Here is a 19,315-nt window from a genome sequence, read left to right on the forward strand (position 1 = left end):
CTCTCAGGTGGTGCGCTCTGCTGTGACCAGCGGGGCTGGGAGCACCACCTCAGGCGTGGTGTCCGGCAGCCTGGGCTCACGGGAGATCAACTACATCCTGCGGGTGCTGGGACCGGCCGCCTGCCGCAACCCCGAGTGCTTCACAGACACGGCCAATAGCTGTGTGCGCATCGCTCTGCCCGCCCCGAGGGGTGCCGGTACAGGTGAGTGGTCGTACATCACCACAGAGGATCTTTCGTGCATCACGCATGCAAATATGTAATGGGGTCTGGGAAAACCCATCACATGGTTACCTTTCAGCAACTTAAAATTCTGGTACCATTCTTGCAACAACCAGGTTGCTGCTAGGATGGTCTCCAGGATGTTGTTAGGATGATATCAGAATTTTAAGTTGGTGAAATTTGACCAGAGAGGGTTGAAACGGAGGAGTTTTCCCAGATTCCATCATTAATGGTATTGTAGTAGCTGAGACAAAGCTATGAATGCACACAGTGGAGATGCTGTTGTGCGCTATCATTTGTAGAATGGCTCCTCTTGTTTGTACTTCATACTCCTGTGATCACTATAATCATGATGGCTCTTCCGTCTAGCATCAGATGACGAGTTTGAGAACCTGAGGATCAAAGGGCCCAATGCAGTGCAGCTGGTGAAGACGACCCCCCTGAAGCTGTCTCCCTTACCCTCCATTCCTGACACCATCAAAGAGGTCATCTACGACATGCTCAACGCCCTTGCAGCCTACCACGCCCCTGAAGAGGGTAAGCCTGAACCAGAGCCAGCCAGCAGAATCAGCTTACTGCTCCGGTCCATATGCTGTCAGTCTGCTGCCTTGCATGTTTCACGCACAGCAGTTTCAACTGTCTTCTTTCAACCTTTTTTCCCTTTTTGTCTCGCTCATTTTGTCTATATTTTCTCTTTCTCTTTCTCTCTCCCTCTCTCTCTCTCCCGGTCTTTGCTCGTGTGCAGCGGAGAGAGGAGAGGAGCGTGCTGCACCTGTGTCTGGAGCTGCAGACCTGTGCCAGATGCTGCAGGATGTTGGAGACGACGTGTACCAGCAGTACAGGCTCACGCGCCAGGGCAGCGACTTCGACTCTCAATCGGCCTTCCACATCAACGTGAGTGTTTCATCACTTCTGCGTGTGTGTGTGTGTCTGTCTCTGTCTTTGAAAAAGGTCTGAATCACACCACTGCTCTGCTCTGCTGTTCCAGACTCAGGTGTTTGCTGCAGATGGAGCCGTGGCAGAATCCTCCCAGTCTGGCACTCCACAAGGAGAAGGTAACTCCCTGAACACACACACACTCAAGCACACTAATACACACTCACCAGCCCTGGTAGACACACACACACACACACACACACACACACACCGACACTTATCAAGCCTCAGACTTGCATAATCCTCTTCCATGCACTCTTTGTTTACCACCATTTGTCTGTCCCCTCCAGCCTCCACCACACACACACACACACTATCCGCAAACAGACATGTGCATAAGTCCTCTGTGTTTACCCTTGCTCCTCACCACCATGCATTTGCACCCTGTAGCGTCCACGCCGGAGGAGATGCGCGAGGAGAAGAAGGACCAGGAGGGCGACAAGAGCGCCGCCTCCGAGGAGAGCCGCGCTGCCAAGGCCAAGGCCAGCAAGCCGCTCATGCCCACCTCCACCATCCTGCGCCTGCTGGCCGAGCTGGTGCGCTCCTACGTGGGCATCGCCACCCTCATCGCCTCCTACAGCTACACCGCTGGCCAGTCCGAGCTCATTAAAGAGGTCAGTTTCCCCCTGCGGTCAGCACACCACTTCTCCTGTGGTCACTGCCAACCAACACCGAAGCAAAACCACACAGAATGAAACTCAGGTTGGCAAAGGATATCACCACGGCTAGCGGCTGTGCTGAAGGCGTGGCAATATCCGTAACCAACCCAGCTACTGCTTGTGTCATATGGCTTTAGTATCGAGAAAGAGCCATATGTGGTTGAACATCAATTTGCCAGTCAACCATGCATTTATTTTATGAAGTCAATCATTTTTTCAGGCATTGTAAAGTGGAGTCATTTGCGAAGGTGATTTAAAATGTGTATTGACAGGTTGAGGTTAATCCCAGGTTAATTGCTGACGGTCCAGCAGGTGTGTGGCACGCTGTGCCTTGACCTTGTTCCTCTGTGAGGAGACGTGTCCGCTGTGTGTCCGCTCTGTGTCCGCTCTGTGTCCGCTCTGTGTCGGTGGTCTGAGCGTCTCTCTTGTGTCCCTGGTGATGTGCAGGACTGCAGCGTGCTGGCCTTCGTCCTGGACCACCTGCTGCCGCACACGCAGAACTCGGAGGACAAGGACACGCCCGCGCTGGCCCGCCTCTTCCTGGCCAGCCTGGCGGCCGCCGGCACGGGCACCGACGCTCAGGTGGCGCTGGTCAACGAGGTGAAGGCTGCCCTGAGCCGGGCTCTGGCCATGGCAGAGGGCACGGAGAAACATGCCCGGTGAGTCACTCAACGCTCCGCCTGCCACGCTCGCCACTTGCAGCTGCTGTCTGGTCGGCAAGGGATGACCGGCAGACCTCACACACACACACACACACACACACACACACACACACTCAGGCAGGCATGTATGCACACACACACATTCAGGCAGGCATGTATGAACAGGCACACACGCGCACACACACACACACACACATACACACACAGGAGGATAACAGGGTTGGGCAGATGACTCACACAGATTGACACGAGAAAGGTTGTGAATTAGTATAACAATTGACTGGAATGACATGCTGTCATTGCCTACATAATGACCTATTAATAATGCCATTGTTAGATAGACTGTCACTTTTCAGGCAGGCCAACATTCCAGTTCTTCTTGTTTGTAGTGTTTGAATGAATGGAAGGTGAAAATTGAATATCCACCGATTATTTATGATGAATATTATTACATAATTACATGAATATTATACAAATATTTTTATTTAGCAGATATAACAATAGGTGATATTATACAGCCCCGCATAACCTATTTTTGTGGCGAAGGCATGCATTCCTTATTTGTAATATTGAACATTCTCTAACCATCGCTATTTTGATTGGTGCAGTTTACAGCACAATAACGCCTTATTATCTTTTCTTGGAGAGTTCAGCATTATGCTGCTATGTGCTGCTTTCTGTCCCTTTTATTGTGTTCACATTTTTGTGACATTGCATGGGCATCTAAATATGCAACGCAGGCTATCTCAGGGTCTGCTGAGGTGCTTTTGAGGATGTGTCTAAATGAGCTGATGTGCCCTGTGCTCTGTGAGTGACCGGTGTTGGCTTCCTCCTCCCCCTCCAGCCTGCAGGCGGTGATGTGCATCATCAGCACCATCATGGAGTCGTGCCCGTCCACCTCCAGCTTCTACAGCACGGCCACCACCAAGACTCAGCACAACGGCATGAACAACATCATCCGCCTCTTCCTCAAGAAGGGCCTCGTCAACGACCTCGCCCGCGTGCCGCACAGTCTCGACCTCTCCAGGTATACACACACACACACACACACACACACACACACACACACACACACTGGATTAAAAATGAACAAGATTTTGACACTGGAATAAAAGATCTCTGAAAGACTGTTACATTCACTGTTGTAATATTGAAAACCTTATAGAAGGAGTTTGTGAAATTTTACTTTAAAAAGAAAAAGCTACTCAGATTCAGAAGGATTTTGGATTTGTGGGATATTTGTATGTATCAAAAAAAGTATTCAATTAAGTGTTTTGAATCTTGCTAATGTAAAATAAATCACCAGAGCCATATTCTTGACCATAATGTGGAAGCATAGTGATGTGTATTTTGCTCAACGCTGTTGTGCAGACCCATTTCTAGAATATTTATCAGGCTGCAGCTTTGTTTATATGGACTCCCACGATGATTGTCTTTTGTGTGCATCAGTCCTAACATGGCAAACACAGTGAATGCCGCCCTGAAGCCCTTGGAGACGCTGTCCCGTATCGTCAACCAGCCCAGCAGCCTGTTTGGGGGCAAAGGAGGCTCCAGCAAGAACAAGACGGAGCACGATACTGTCGGCACCACCAGAGATAGCAACAGCAACACCCAAGACCAAGGTACTAGCAGCAGTACAACCAGCAAAAAGCAAACAAACAACATCCAGTGAAATCAAGTGCAAATAATCCCCCCCTTCTTGGGTAGGCCCCTCTATTTGAATATGTACAGCCCATTTATATGGAACATGTAGGGAAGCACATGAATTCACGTGTATCCATTCATCACATGGATTTAATAAGATGTTCAAACAGATACTCAACAAAAGATTAACTGTTTGGAACTTGTATGGCCCTCTGAACAACACTGATTAAAAAGAAAGCCAAAGAGAGCGAGAGAGAGATGGCCAGATGTACACAATAAGTCAACACAAAACGGTCCTGACGCAATGAATGCAAAGGCAGTGTTATTTCTGTGGCTCTTCGAGAGTGGCTTGCTCTCAAAATCCAAAATAATGTGTTTTTTTTTTTTTTTTTTTTTTTTTTTAAAAAGCAATTTTGGTTGGAGATGAAACCTTGCTGGGTCACTTGGGCTGGAAGAAATTACTCTGGGAATACACTTTGGCTATTTGGCGAGCTGTACTGTGCAAGTGGTTACCAGGCAACAGACATCTTTGAACTAATGCCTCCATCTGCAGCAGTAGAAATTAAATCTATGTGGCCCAGTTTTCATCCTTTACTGTTGGGTTTGCAATATCAAGCTGGAGTTAAAGTCACAATGTTGTTGCCATGTAGAAGGCTGTAAAAATGCTGTATTGTGCTGCCTTTTCAAAGTCAAGTTTCATTTGTCTCAGCACAGTGATTAAATCTGTGAAACTACACGGTCAGCAGTCAAGCCACAGGAAACAAATGGATTTGTATAGGATCTCCCCAAAGCACCAGTATTTTTGTTAAAAGAGAAGGACATGGAAGGGTGTAAAGGCAAAGTAGAAAAGCTAACTCAAGAGTGTGCTTAATAATAATGATGATGATGATGAGGATGTGAACTATGATTGAATACACCAGCAAACTCTTCAGAGGCCTGTGGATGAATAGTATAGTAATTAAGGGTATAAATGTACACATGTTTGTACCAAACTGTTTCGTTACTGGATGGTCAGTTTAATACAGAGGCGTACTGAGTGTACCAAATGCAGTCTCTAACACTAACCAACAGTAGCCATTTTTGCCTGTGGACCACATTTCAAATTTGAGTCCCCACACAGATATAATAAGTAGCGGATCCTATGTCAGTTTAGTCAATTAACATTAAAAAAAAAAACCTAGTGGACTCCTTTTCACGATACTATTCCCATTGCGTATCAGCGATATTGTCAGTGAATTTTGAGCTTGCAATACCTGAACCGAGCAGTTACTCCACTGATAGTAATCCCACTGCTGAATAGTATAGTAATTAAGGGTATAAATGTACACATGTTTGTACCAAACTGTTTCGTTACTGGATGGTAAGTTTAATACAGATGCGTACTGAGTGTACCAGTGGAGTGTACTCCACTGATGGTAATCCCACTGCTGTCCTGCCCCACAGGTGAGGTGGGCGAGGCGGAGCCTGTGGAGAGCCGGCACCGAGGCCAGGGGACAGACACGGACCTGATGGACGGCGAGGCGGAGGGGGACACGGTGGTGATCGCTGGGCAGCCCGAGGTCCTCAGCACACAGGCCATGCAGGTGGGCTCACCTGTCGTTCGCTGCATGAGAGTACGCTCCCTAGACATACTTCTCTTTATTGCTTACTCATATGAGAGATCACACTCAAGCATACCTGACGCATGGCTTTTGTGTTTCGGTAGGTGGAAAATGAGCTGGTGGATTTAATAGATGAACTGCTAGAGGGAGACCCAGGCACTGTCAATAGTACCATAATTGGTAAGTGGGTACAGAAAACTCAGTTACAAACTAGAGTGGTAAGGATAGGCAAGTAGTGTTTGCTTATTGGCTTTTTTGCATTCTCTTATCAGTTGGACCCAGTGGAGAGGATGAATCTCAAGAGGATGTGTTGATGGATGAAGCTCCTTCCAACATGAGTCAAGCCTCCACACTACAGGCCAACAGAGAGGGTATGAACTATGTCCTGAAACTGAAATTGGGCAGTAGACATTAACCTTATGGGACTGGAGTAACAGCTTGCCATGATAGCATGCCATTGAGCTGTAGCACTGTTTTCTTTGTGTGAGTGAGTGTGGTGGCCCGATGTGTACTAGGCCAGAGGATTTATTCAGTGAAGCGTTTGCCTCTAACGTGCTCGTCTTCTGTTCAGACTCCATGAACATCCTGGAGCCTGAGGATGAGGAGCACACCCAGGAGGAAGACTCCAGCGGTAGCAACGAAGACGAAGACAGCCAGGATGAAGAGGAGGAGGAGGAGGAGGAAGAGGAGGAGGATCAGGTGAGTCTGAGATGTGGAATTTACCCATTTTTCTGCCCAGTGACCCACAGACTTTCCATATCTTGTTCTGTACATTTTAACATAACTAATCATGTCGCACTTATTTCAGGATGATGAAGAGGGAGATGAGGACGATGACGACGAAGGCTCAGAGATGGAACTTGACGAAGACTTCCCCGACATCAACTCTGCTCCCCACATTCGCTTTGAGAGGTTCGACCGTGATGATGACCTCATCATTGAGTTTGACAACATGTTCTCGACCAACGGTGAGTACGCCCCCCCCCCCCCCCCCATCTTTTCCGGTTGTCTTGTGCAACTTGCTTGACCTGTCTCCTTTGTGTTGAGTTGGGTGTTGAGTTGAGTAGCTGCTGTAGCCGTGGTGTGTGAGTCTCTCCCCACAGATCCGAAGGGCCATGTCTATAACGCCGCTGTTCTTCTCTTGTCTGTTCTTTATCGCGCTCCTGTAGCTGACATCCCTCCCTCCCCAGGCAACATCCCCAGCTCCCACCCGCTGATGGTGCGCCACGCCGACCACGGCTCGCTCACGCTGGGCGGCGCCGGCAGCAGCAGCCGGCTGGCCCAGGGCATGGGCCGCAGCCAGCGCACCCTGCGCCAGCTCACCGCCAACACCGGCCACACCATCCACGTGCACTACCCCGGCAACCGCCAGCCCAACCCGCCTCTCATCCTGCAGAGGTGAGGAGTCGCTGGTCGACAAGAAACAGGGCCGAACATCATTATGCACTTATTCACAGTTCAGGCCAATGCCCAGTGGCAGCATTTTAGAAATCAAGTTTAGAAATCTATTATTGTTAACGGAGCAAAGCCCACTGGTGGAGTCTGTTGCCAAAATTGTTGTATCTCTTGAGTGTCAAATCCATAGATGCCAGAATGTCATCGCCAGTGGTCGTTGCAGATAAGTCACTCAGCCGCTCATAGTCGTCACCCTCAGTCACACAGCTGTCCATATACTTTGAGTCAGCAGGTGTTGAGTCAACCACAGATAATGCATTTTCATTTTTGATGGTCTGTAGTGTGTGTCTGTGGTGGTGCTGGTGTTTGTTGTTGTTTTGTTGTTGTGGTTGTTGTTGTTGTCTCCTCCTTCACGCCGGTCTCCTGTGTGCTGCTGCTGCAGGTTGCTGGGCCCCAGCGCTGCCGCGGACATCCTGCAGCTGTCCAACTCTCTGCCGCTGCAGTCCCGCGGCCGCACGCGCCTCCTGGTGGGCAACGAGGACGTGCACATCATCGCCCGCTCGGACGACGAGCTGCTCGACGACTTCTTCCACGAGCAGAGCAGCACAGGCGGACAGGCTGGTAAGGATGGATCACGGCACTCACACAACCCGCCCCCCCCCCCCCATCACATCCAAGTCTTCAAGATGCTGATCGTTCATGGCTGAATAATTCCAGTTTGCTTGCTGAAGACAGTAGGCACTGCTCTGTGTTTGTCAATGGTGTTAACCAGTGATCCTTCCTCTCCATCTCAGGCACTCTCTCCAGTATTCCCACTGCCTTAACCCGCTGGACAGACGAGTGTAAAGTGTTGGATGCAGAGAGCATGCATGATTGTGTAGCTGGTAAGTAGACCTCACACCGTGTCTAGCGTTAGCATTTCTGGGTCATAATTGATTGGAGTAGTATACACATATATCAGAATCAGAATGCTTTGTTGTCATCGCTTCAAGGGAAAGCACAATGAGATTTGTTGCGCACACTTAAAGTGATACACACGCACACACACACACACACACATACATACATAAATGCCACAGAACAATATGTAAATTATAGTCCTGCACACACATGCACTTATCTTTGTCCACATTTTCAAGAAATTCTAAAATTATATCAGAGAGCATCCGCCACCTGCTTGAAGGTGACCTCTCCAATCTGTCTAAAACATTTGCATGTGGGTGGGTGCAGTTTCTGATCACTCTCCCTGCGTTCTCATCTGGCCCTGCAGCCTTCCTAGCATTCACCGACCTGAATATTCCCAGCTTCTACTTTGTCTGTATGGACAGCAGGTGGGGGTGTAGCTCCCTTATCTCAATCTTTGTTGTTACAAAGAGGGAAGGCACAATTGAGCTCCTCTGCTAAGGAGACTTTGTAGTCTTTTTTTGTCCACTCCTGTCCTTGGCAATATGCTGAATGGGCTACCACCTACATGTTGGATTCCTTCAGACCACTTGATGCCTTTTGGCCTGAATGGTTATGGAATGCCTGAACGGTTATGGAAAAATGCACTGCTCTCTGTCACCTAAATTTGAAGGCTGTATTGCACTCGTACATGTACATTTTACATTTAGTCTTTCAGCTGACACTTTTATTTAAAGCGACTTGCAAAAAAAGGGAAATAATCAAGTTGCAATGCTACAAGGACATGCTATTGCAGCAATAAGTATTACTGGCATAGAGTCAAGTGTCAGTTCTAGAAGGGGGATAGTAAAGTGGTAAGTACTAGAATTAATATGTCTAGTTATTGGTAGTGCTAGGAGAGGAGGTACCCTCTGGAGAGCTTGGTCTTAGGAGTGTGTTTGAAGGTAGATGGGGAAGCCACTGCTCTGGTATGGACTGGAATCACATTCCACCAACGGGGGGAGGGTTGGACCTCTCGGAGAGATGTTGAGCTTTGTTGGGGATGGCGGGGTTTACTACTCCTCACAGTCTGTGAGTTTATCACGTAGCCTCATTAATAATGCACTGGGTTCACTGAGCACCACTGTAGTGGCATAGACATTATCCAGTAGTACTTTTAGTTCACACCTTGTAAGAACAAGATATTCCCTTTTAAAGTACGTGCTGTACTATGTCCCGGCTCAGTAAGGCTACATACATTTTCTAAGGACTCGCGCTCCCTGAAGCCGTGGGCTCTACACTTGTGTAGCCGTAGCCGAGGAGTGTCGGGAGGTCAGTGTGAATAATGAATGAGTCCTAAGTGTGTGAGAGTGTGTAAGGTCATCTCTGCCTGCGTCTGGGTCATGTTTCCCCCCAGTGGTGAAGGTGCCCATCCTGCAACACCTGGAGGGTCTGCGGGACGAGGAGCTGGAGGAGCGCCGGGAGAAGAGGAGGCGGCAGCTGGCCGAGGAGGAGGAGGCCAAGCAGAACGAGAGGAGCACCTCCGCTGGGGAGGAGAGCAGGGAGCAGAGCCTACAGGTGAGGAACAGGGAGAGCAAAAGTGTGTGTGTGTTTTGGTGGGGGGCTTAGTTGTAAGGTAGCTAAAACTAATTATGTGTAGAGAGAGGGGGGTGGTTTTAGAAGGGTGTGGGGCCATCCACTGATACAGTGAGCAGTACTGAAGGGTGTAGGGAGAGGGAGAGGCAGTGGGTTAAAACTGCTCAGACATGGAGGCAGGAGTAACATCCATACAGCTGATCAATAGTTAATCAAGGCCAGAGCACGGCTGGCGGCCAGGCAGGGTGGGGCAGTGGGGGGTTCCTGTGTTGTGGTGTGTGTGTGTGTGTGTGTGTATAGGATGACGTTCTGCTCCAGTGCTCATGTCTGCTTCCTCTCCTCATTACAGGGCTCTGGCCTGGGAACCGTAAACGGAGCCGGAGAGAACACCGCAGGTACACACGCCGTTTTACAGCCTCCTACCGCAGACACGAGAGCACACTGAACACGTCCCCTTCATGCCATGATGATGATCAAATGTGTTGGCTTGTTTTCTCTTCTGCCTTGTAACCGTGTGATGGAAGTCACCGTGGATCTTGAGAGCACCTCTTTAATGCCTGTGTCAATGGAAGATGCCCTGGAGCCCCCTATGTGTGTGTGTGTTTGCGTGCTGTGGGATGAGGTAGTAGTTTGTATAGTTTTAGGATCACACCAGATCTGGGCGATAACTATACAGTCTACTGTCTTTCCCACGGCATACGCCGAGCAACTCCGAAGACGCTGCCTCCTCCTCGCGGGAGATCATCCACCATCCGTTCAGTGTCTCGTTTTTGAGCTGTTGCTAGGCAACTGGCTTGCCCGGTCACTGAGAGATGCAATTTATTTAACACCGTGCGCAACGCAATCATTATCTAGTTAGTTCTGTTTATGTCATTAGAGCCTGCGATGATTACACACACATTAGATGTATAATTGCCATATTGTTTGCCTTTTCTCGCTCAATTCACTGTTACTGTTGCTGTGCTGTGCTGACGGTGTCCCCGGCCGCGGCTGTCATTGTGAGTGGGATGTCCGCCTGGCTGTGGTGAGGTGAGGTAGTAAGTTGTGTTGTTGTTGGGGATCAGGATAGAGCGACCCCTGGAGGGAGATAACTATACAACTTACTGCCTTCCCCACTGTGGCTGCAACTCCACCCCCGCTTTGCCTACAGACACAGTCTGCGTCCCCGGATGCTCTTTACTGTGTGTTGCAGAGGATGATGAATGCTCAGCAATAGAAACGTAATGCTATGCCACTGGTGTTTGGATGAAGTCATTCTTTTTTTAATATCCACAGGGATGTGCTGATGTGGTTTATGAGGTTGTTAATCTCTTTATTGCGTGCTTTTCTTCCTGCGTCGTGGTTTTTCCCCCTCTGCAGAAGGGGAGCAGGCTCAGGGCGGCGTCTCGTCCAGCCTGGACCAGCCGCGCACCTCCGAGGGTTTCCTGACGGCCCCGCCGTCCGGAGAGGTCACCCCCACCACGCCCGCCCCACACGAGCAGGCCCTGGTCTCCCTGGAGACGGCCATCAGCCAGCAGGTGCACCAGCCAATCGCGGAGCTGCTGCTGGCCGAGTCGCACGGCGATTCGCTCGGGGCCCTGGCGGGCGCGGGACTCGGCCAGCTGCCGGCGCCTGACCGGCCCAACTGCGAAGCCGAAGCCTCTCAGATGGAGATGTCCCCCGCGCCCACTATCGGTGAGGGAGGGGGAGAAAGAGGAGGAGGAGGAGCGTTGGAGGCAGTCAGGGAAGGTAGATTCACTTTGCCAACAAAAAAAATCAAACGAACAACAAAACAAAACAAAAAACAAACCCCAAAATCTTTAAACACACTGTGGTGAACTAAAGGAACATGATCCGACACTGTTTGGGCTGTTTGGGCTCCAATCTGGATTCAAGCCAATTGTTGGCATTCAGTTTGGTAGAAACCAGACCCTTTTTGAAACAAATATTGTTGTCTAGAGATCGTTCACAGTGTATTTATATATCTAGGGAGTTTTCACGGCATACATGCATGTAGGATGTACAGATGGCTGAGTTTCATCTCCTGCTTTGCTGTCTCAGCCTCTCTCAGTCCAGACATTGCTGAGAGTTCTGATCCCGTGCCAGTGGGCGTGTCACAATTGGAGGGGTCTCCCATGGACACCAGCAGCCCCGCTTCTGCCACACAGGAAGAGCCGGCCGCTAGCTCGGCTCCTGCCAATCAGATGTCCCAGGAGCTGTCTGGGAGCGGTGACAGCGGGCTGACCGACAGGCAGACAGACGCTGAGACTGGGTGAGTTTCGTGTGACCGCCCCAGCTAAAATGATATGATGGAAATAATAGATTTGTTCACAGAGCAATTTTCAAACCACTCAGACTGTTTTACATAGTGATTTTCAGACCACTTAAAGACCGTTTACGTTAAACCAAGCCACAGGAGGAAGTAAACATACTCACATTTAAAAAAAAAAAGTGAAATGTGCTAAAAAACCATAGCCAGTTGCCAGAGTAGAATGGTTTGGAATTCTCCACATTTGGGTGAAACCAGTTATAGTCAAGGGTTCAAAAGTGGGCCATAAAGTGGCAGTTTTAGTGAAATGAAGATTATGTTACCCAAGAGAAGCCATAATATCACAATTGAGACGATGTCTAAAGGGTCATTCTCACAGTAGAGTGATAACTACTATAACGGAAAAAAAATATTGTTCAGGCTAATATGAATGACGTCATCCGCGGATAAACTATAACTGTAACGACATGAAGAATGATCTCATTGGGGTGTCAATTTCAGAGAGATTTTGAGAACGATAAAAAGCTGACGGCCAATCAGAATCCATCCAATTTTAGCCATCACATTCATCAACAAAGAGAGACCTCCCTTATCGTTGGTCAGTGTGGGTGCTTTTATAGTTATAGTTATCGTTCTACTTATTCCTGTGTGAATGGCCTTTAATGATTGGGATTGATATTACATTCTTCACCTCCATAATGAAACTGCTGCCGTCTCCCCCACCCCCCCCCCCACCCCAGCTCCACATCTGTGTCATCGCCCGGAGAAACCATGCCACGGAGCGATAGTGCTGACAGCCAGTCGCAGGCCATCCAGGAGGAGCCCCTGCCGTCCACCAGCAACGACGAGGACGACCCGCTGGCAGGTGAGGGATTCGCTGGAGCGCAACACATGTTACTATTAGTAGAAAAGCTTTGGTCAGGAATCTGGTCCGTTAGAACCTGCCCTTTTGGTTTCCTACTCCAATCTTTTGTGCTTTTCTATATATTTAACCTTTACTTTTTAATAATTGATGTGTAAAGATGAGTGGCAGTGTAGGCGTTTTTAACAGTGGCCCATACATCTCTGTATATTTACCTTGCTTAATTCCTCCTCATAGTTTGTACTCTGCCTGGGATTTTGCTAGGACTTTTTCTTGCTGGTCAGGTGTACAGAAGTTATTAATTATACATGGCAAATTTGAAATTCATTGGTCATCTTCCAGCAACAGCCTGTTATAAATACAAACACACCAAATGTACACTTGATTTGCGTTGAGAAAAGGAAGGGTTTTTTGGTTTTGTTTTGTGAACATTTAATGAAATCAAAGAATAGCAAGTATTCAAGATTACTAAATAGTCCAATTGTAAATGGTCACAAACATACGATTGTTTCGCTGTCAATACAGATGTCCACATTTCGACCAGCACGTTTTAAATTTACCAGTCAAAAACTAGTAAATACCAACTAAGCAAAATACTGCTCTGTCCACTCTGCCTCTGTAGGTATCAGTTTGCCCGAGGGTGTGGACCCCTCGTTCCTGGCCGCCCTTCCCGAGGACATCCGTCGGGAGGTTCTGCAGAATCAGCTGGGCATCCGGCCTCCGTCTCGCGCCACCACCGCCGCCCTGCCCTCTGCCGCCACTCCTGTGCTCGGGGGAGGGGCCGGGGTCACCGAGGTCAGCCCGGAGTTCCTGGCCGCTCTGCCACCTGCCATCCAGGAAGAGGTGAGGCTCTTTGGAGGACACATGAGCAGCAGGACATATTGTTCAATTTTTGAATTGAAAAGTGTTCTTAGTGTTTTGGCTAGATGTATTCTTTGATATGATCATGTTTTGTGTTGTATGCATAAATGTATAAAATGCTTTAAGAGGTTGCTATTGCCTTGACTGATGTGTTGTACTGCACATTGTCTAATCTGCTGGATGCGTGGAATTCTGCACCCACTGAACCATTTCCCCTATTCTCACTTGCTTTCTCTCTCTCTCTCTTCCTCTCCATCTCCCTCTTTCCTGCAGGTCCTGGCCCAACAACGTGCGGAGCAGCAGCGACGCGAGCTCTCGCAGCAGCCCACCACGGGCGACCAGCCCCTGGACCCGGTCACCTTCATCCAGACGCTGCCGTCGGAGCTGCGGCGCAGCGTGCTGGAGGACATGGAGGACAGCGTGCTGGCCGTCATGCCGCCGGACATCGCCGCCGAGGCCGCGGCCCTGCGCCGCGAGCAGGAGGCGCGCCAGCGGCAGCTCATGCACGAGCGTCTCTTCGGCCACAGCTCCTCGTCGGCGCTGTCGGCCATCCTGCGCTCGCCCGCCTTCACCAGCCGCCTGGGCGGCAACCGCGGCGTCCAGTACACGCGCCTGGCCGTGCAGCGCGGCGGAACCTTCCAGATGGGCGGAGGAGCCAACCACAGCCGGTGAGAAGGCCGTTGGTTCTGCGGATGCAGTAGTGTTGCTTAATGAAATCAAATGCTCCGATTAGTGTACAAAATGCGGTTATAGTATGTATTGCGTAATTAGATAAAACGCTTGATTAGATTGCGTACAAAATGTAGTTACAGTATGCGTTGCAGAGTGCAGACTTCCCTAGAGAGCATTTCTGGTTTTGAAGACTTGGCTGCAAGAACGGATAAAACTTTGTTGAAAGTTTGTAGACGCAGCTTAAGGTTTTATCGTAATATTTTAGTGTGGCAAGATGTTGTGCAGGCTGTTCCATAACTCCGAGCATGTGTGTTTTTGTGTGTGTGTGTGTTTGTGGGCAAATGTTGTCGTGTGCATGGCTATGTATATGTGTCTGTCTGCATGTGTTGTGTTGTCGTGTGTGTGTGTGTGTGTGTGTGTGTGTGTGTGTTCTGGCTCAGCCCCTCCAGCTCCAACGTGGACTCCCTGCTGCGTCTGCGCGGGCGGCTGCTGCTGGACCACGAGGCGCTGTCCTGCCTGCTGGTGCTGCTCTTCGTGGACGAGCCCAAGCTCAACACCAGCCGGCTGCACCGCGTGCTGCGCAACCTGTGCTACCACTCGCAGACGCGCGGCTGGGTCATCCGCAGCCTGCTGTCCATCCTGCAGCGCAGCAGCGAGAGCGAGCTCTGCCTGGACACCAGCACCGCCATGGCCGCGGCCGCCGCCTCCGGGTCCTCCCGCCTGGACGAGGCCTCGGGCCGGGGCAGCAAGCGAGCGCTGGGCCAGGGCAGCGGCGGCAGCAAAGGCTCGTCCGCGGCCCAGCAGGCCCCCATGGCGTCTTCGTCCTCCTCCTCGTCCTCCTCGTCCTCGTCGCCCTCGTCGCTGGAGCTGCTGAACCGCGTGGAGTCGCGCAGCTCCAGCCAGCTCTCCTGGCTCTCCGTGTCCATGGACGCGGCGCTGGGCTGCCGCACCAACATCTTCCAGATCCAGCGCGCCTCGGGCCGCAAGCACGCCGACCGCCACCCGCAGCCCAGCAGCGGGGTCAGCTCGGGCCTGGCCGCAGGGACGGGGCTCGGCAGCGGCGGAGGGATGTCGTGTTCCGGAGGCGGGGGATCTACCGTGCACATCCACCCGCAGGCGGCACCTGTCGTGTGCCGACACGTACTGGACACACTTATCCAGCTCGCCAAGGTAAGACGCTGAGTCACTTTCAGAATCAGAAACACCTTTATGGGGCAGGTTTATGTGATCAAACAAGGAATTTGTCTCCAGTTAATCTTTTGCTCTCAAAGTGCAACACTCAACAAATAGTCATACAGTCACATGCTAACTCAGCTTCTAAACAAGCACTCACACTTCCTACAGAGTCTTGCCAATGCAATGACACACTTTTGGTGCAAAGTTACATAAACTACTCCAAATGAATGCAATTCCCTGATTCCTGATGTCTAGACTGTGGTCTGACCTACTCTCATTGTTCCCAGCCTCAGTGCTGAAGTCGGCTCTGTAATACGTGTGTCGCGTATTTCCCGACCTCGTTGTTTCATGTGTGTAAACCTGTGTGTGTGTGTGTGTGTGTGTGTGTGTGTGTGTGTGTGTGTGTGTGTGTGTGTGTGTGTGTGTGTGTGTGCAGGTATTCCCCAGCCACTTCACCCAGCAGCGCTGTAAGGACCTGCTCTCCTCCTCCGTCTCGGAACTGGACGCCCGGCTGTGCGGCAGCGCGTCCAGCTCCAGCTGTCGCACGCAGGGCAACTCCTCGTCCTCGCCGCTCTCCGCGGCCGCCCACAACTCCCTGGGCGGCGCCTCCTCCGCCTCCTGCATGGCGGGCACGGCGCAGTCCCTGGGCATCTCCACCGACTTCTGGGACCTGCTGGTCAAGCTGGACAACATGAACGTGAGCCGCAAGGGCAAGGCCTCCATGAAGACGGTGCCACTGGGGGGCGCCGGCGAGGCGGACGGCGGAGGCCTGAGCCTGGAGGCGTCGCCGCTGGGCCAGCTGATGAACATGCTCTCGCACCCGGTCATCCGCCGCAGCTCGCTGCTCACCGAGAAGCTGCTGCGCCTGCTCTCGCTCATCTCCATCGCGCTGCCCGACAACAAGGCCACCGAGGTGCCCGCCGCGCACCCCACGCCGCAGGCGCCCGCCACCACGGCCGCCGGCGCCACCGCCACCGCCGTGGCCACAATAGCGGGCGCAGCCGTGGGCTCGGCGTCCGTTACTGCCGCCGTCGCTGCGATAGGCACCCCGGCTGTCACGGCGGCCGCCACACAAGGACTCGTTGCAGGGGCGGGAGCGGCAGCCGCACAGCCCGTCTCCAGCAGTAGCTCCTCTGGAGCCAACGCCAGCAGCAGCAGCACCACCATAGCGATTCCAGGTGAGCCAGCGCAACCACTCCAATAACAACGACCACACACACCACACACACACACACACACACACACACATAGAGCCACACACTTTAATGAAACAAGCATGGTTATTGCACTAGCCTCGTGGCTATTTTCAATGTGTCAGTGTTATTATTATGCCCATTCTTTTTTCATAACATCAGTTCCTGCAAAAATCAATTAGGTAATCTTCTCTGGATATTGAAACACTTTGAAGTGTAGAAAAAAAAGCTTGCTGGAATTATGTAAATATCTTGTGGCCACAACGACCACAACCGACCCAGCTTGTTAAAGAGGCTACAGGGAATGCTTTAAACACACTGCACCCTTGCACTGACTTTTTAAATGTAAATTATATTTTATTATATTTACGCGGTACGACATGGTATTACAGAAGAGCCAGCCCAGCTGTAGTTGTTTCGTATGCTTACTTGAGTGGATGTCAGGGCAACACGGTGTAGGTGTTTCTGAGGTGTTTCTGAGGTGCTTCTTCAGTCTGTCGCTATCTCTAGAGCATTTTTGGGTGTTCTCAACAACATGCCCTTTTAACAAAATAAAAATCACTTGGTGTGAAAGACTCAGACACACACACACACACACACACACACACACACACACACACACACACACACACACACACACACTGAAATTGAATTAATCTGTTATGATTAGTGTAGTGTTGTTTCTGGTGGTGCAGATGTGTTGTGTATGTCGTGAGTGTTAGCGTGGTGAGTCCTGAGCCTGAGCCGTGCTCATGAAGTCGCTCTTTGTGTTTCAGGAGGGAAGCAGAAGATGGCGGCAGCGGCTGCAGCAGCAGCATCAGCGAGCAGCACAGAAGCCGACTCAAAGCTGGCCTCCGCCGGGCTCACTGAGAAACAGCTGCAGCTGTCTGTGGAGGTCTGTAACACACACAAACACACACACACACACACACACACACACACACACACACACACACACACACACACAGAAAGAGAAAGACTTTATCTAACACCCAATAAAAGCTCAATACACTCACACTGAGCTCATGCAGTGCTCTGCAGCAGCGGAGCCCAGCGGTGCTGACTCGGCTGAGTGGTCAGCTGGAGGAACCCCATCCTTGACAGTGTGTGTGTGTGCAGGTGCTGACGTCTCACTCGTGTTCTGAGGAGGGTCTGGAGGATGCAGCCAACATCCTGCTGCAGCTGTCTCGAGGGGACGGCCTGACGCGCGACACCGTCCTCCGTCTGCTGCTGACCGGAGCGCGTCACCTGGGATACACTCTCTGCAAACAGATCGGTCAGTTAACCTCCCCAACACCACTTTTACAAACAAACTGGTCAGTTAGGCCTCAGGCTGTCGTCATGCGCATGTGTATTTTAGACATAGAGCATACGAAATGAATGGAGAAATGATGTGAGCTTGTGTGGGAATAGATTAGATAGATAGGTAGATGTAGGTAGATGACCTGCAGCCTGTTAACTGTGTGATGTTTCCCGCTGGTTGGGCAGGCAGCTCACTGCTCTGGGTTGTGTGTTTCACCTCACTGTGTGTTCACTAATTCGGTTAAATTGGGTTAAATGCAGAGAACTGAATTTCCCTCACAGGGTCAAAAAAGTATATATTCTATTCTATTCTATTCTCTCACCCTCTTTCCCTCTCCCCCCCACAGGCACTTTATTGGCAGAGCTGAGGGAGTATAATCTGGAGCAGCAGAGGAGGGCCCGGGCCGACGCGCAGTCTCCCGAATCGGCGCACGAAGACCCATCCCTCACCGGCCGCCTCAAGGGCAAGATGACCAGCAGGTGAGAATATGACCACTGCAATATGGCCACAGTTGTCTAAAGAATTTGTCGGAGATCTGCTCAAATCGATTTATTTAGCCTGTTTTTTGCCCTTACCAATTGTAGTATCAGCCAGTGGTGTAATTTTGGTAAATAATATTTGTCGACTCCGTTCAGATTTCTCATGGAAGTGTAGAAATGTCAAGTGTGTTCTGATTTGATACTGATGTAATCCAAATAAACTGAAATGATTTACACATAAAATAAGCTACTTTTATACGTTATAGTATACTTGAATGACAAAATGAATAAATAGATAAAAAAAAATACTGTTCAAAAGTAGCTGAAATACTCATACTCAACTCATACTGAAATACTGAACTAATTATTGTGAAATCCTGTGCGCCGCTGATTTGATTTCCTGTGAAGCCCATATTCCTCTCGCGGGTGCAGGTTTGACGGACAGGAGAACGTGGTGATCGTGGCGGCCCAGAAGCGCCCGCTGGGTGGCCGCGAGCTGCAGCTGCCCTGCATGAGCTCGCTCACCTCCAAGACGTCCACGCAGAAGTTCTTCCTGCGCGTGCTGCAGGTCATCATCCAGCTGCGCGAGGACACGCGCCGCGCCAACAAGAAGGCCAAGCAGACCGGACGACTGAGTGAGACACACACACACACACACACACACACACACACACACACACACACACACACACACACCTTAATGAAACAAGCATGGTTATTGCACTAGCCTTGTAGCTATTTTCAATGTGTCAATGTTATTATTATGACAATTGTTTTTTTCAAAACATCAGTTCCTGCAAAAATCAATTTGGTAATCTTCTCTGGATATTGAAACCTTTTGTATGGAAAGAACAGGTGCTGGAATAATGTAAATATCTTAGAATTGATTGGACAAATTGATTGGATGCGGATAAATTGCATTATG

The 19,315-nt window shown here is 50.4% G+C and overlaps 1 protein-coding gene across 17 annotated transcripts in view; it reads left to right on the forward strand.

The window, feature by feature from the left end:
- The window catches only part of huwe1 (HECT, UBA and WWE domain containing E3 ubiquitin protein ligase 1), a 50,726-nt gene that overhangs the window by 22,439 nt on the left and 8,972 nt on the right, over nt 1–19,315 (forward strand). For 10 of the 17 annotated variants that reach the window (XM_062540403.1, XM_062540402.1, XM_062540419.1 and 7 more), the window contains 29 exons: nt 8–203; nt 591–758; nt 967–1,115; nt 1,210–1,276; nt 1,548–1,771; nt 2,264–2,475; nt 3,323–3,505; nt 3,928–4,100; nt 5,566–5,735; nt 5,828–5,903; nt 5,996–6,094; nt 6,295–6,422; nt 6,532–6,691; nt 6,893–7,121; nt 7,561–7,739; nt 7,913–8,002; nt 9,418–9,578; nt 9,946–9,991; nt 10,956–11,324; nt 11,637–11,847; nt 12,585–12,709; nt 13,329–13,549; nt 13,841–14,235; nt 14,680–15,409; nt 15,852–16,593; nt 17,385–17,503; nt 17,728–17,884; nt 18,258–18,390; nt 18,799–19,025. In XM_062540403.1, the coding sequence (XP_062396387.1) occupies nt 8–203; nt 591–758; nt 967–1,115; nt 1,210–1,276; nt 1,548–1,771; nt 2,264–2,475; nt 3,323–3,505; nt 3,928–4,100; nt 5,566–5,735; nt 5,828–5,903; nt 5,996–6,094; nt 6,295–6,422; nt 6,532–6,691; nt 6,893–7,121; nt 7,561–7,739; nt 7,913–8,002; nt 9,418–9,578; nt 9,946–9,991; nt 10,956–11,324; nt 11,637–11,847; nt 12,585–12,709; nt 13,329–13,549; nt 13,841–14,235; nt 14,680–15,409; nt 15,852–16,593; nt 17,385–17,503; nt 17,728–17,884; nt 18,258–18,390; nt 18,799–19,025 (6,139 nt within the window). The remainder of the gene's footprint in view (nt 1–7; nt 204–590; nt 759–966; nt 1,116–1,209; nt 1,277–1,547; nt 1,772–2,263; nt 2,476–3,322; nt 3,506–3,927; nt 4,101–5,565; nt 5,736–5,827; nt 5,904–5,995; nt 6,095–6,294; nt 6,423–6,531; nt 6,692–6,892; nt 7,122–7,560; nt 7,740–7,912; nt 8,003–9,417; nt 9,579–9,945; nt 9,992–10,955; nt 11,325–11,636; nt 11,848–12,584; nt 12,710–13,328; nt 13,550–13,840; nt 14,236–14,679; nt 15,410–15,851; nt 16,594–17,384; nt 17,504–17,727; nt 17,885–18,257; nt 18,391–18,798; nt 19,026–19,315) is intronic. The other 7 variants (XM_062540413.1, XM_062540408.1, XM_062540416.1 and 4 more) reach the window with 7 other exon arrangements.

This window comes from Sardina pilchardus, chromosome 7 (genome assembly GCF_963854185.1).
Source record: "Sardina pilchardus chromosome 7, fSarPil1.1, whole genome shotgun sequence".
Classification (NCBI taxonomy): Eukaryota; Metazoa; Chordata; class Actinopteri; order Clupeiformes; family Clupeidae; genus Sardina; species Sardina pilchardus.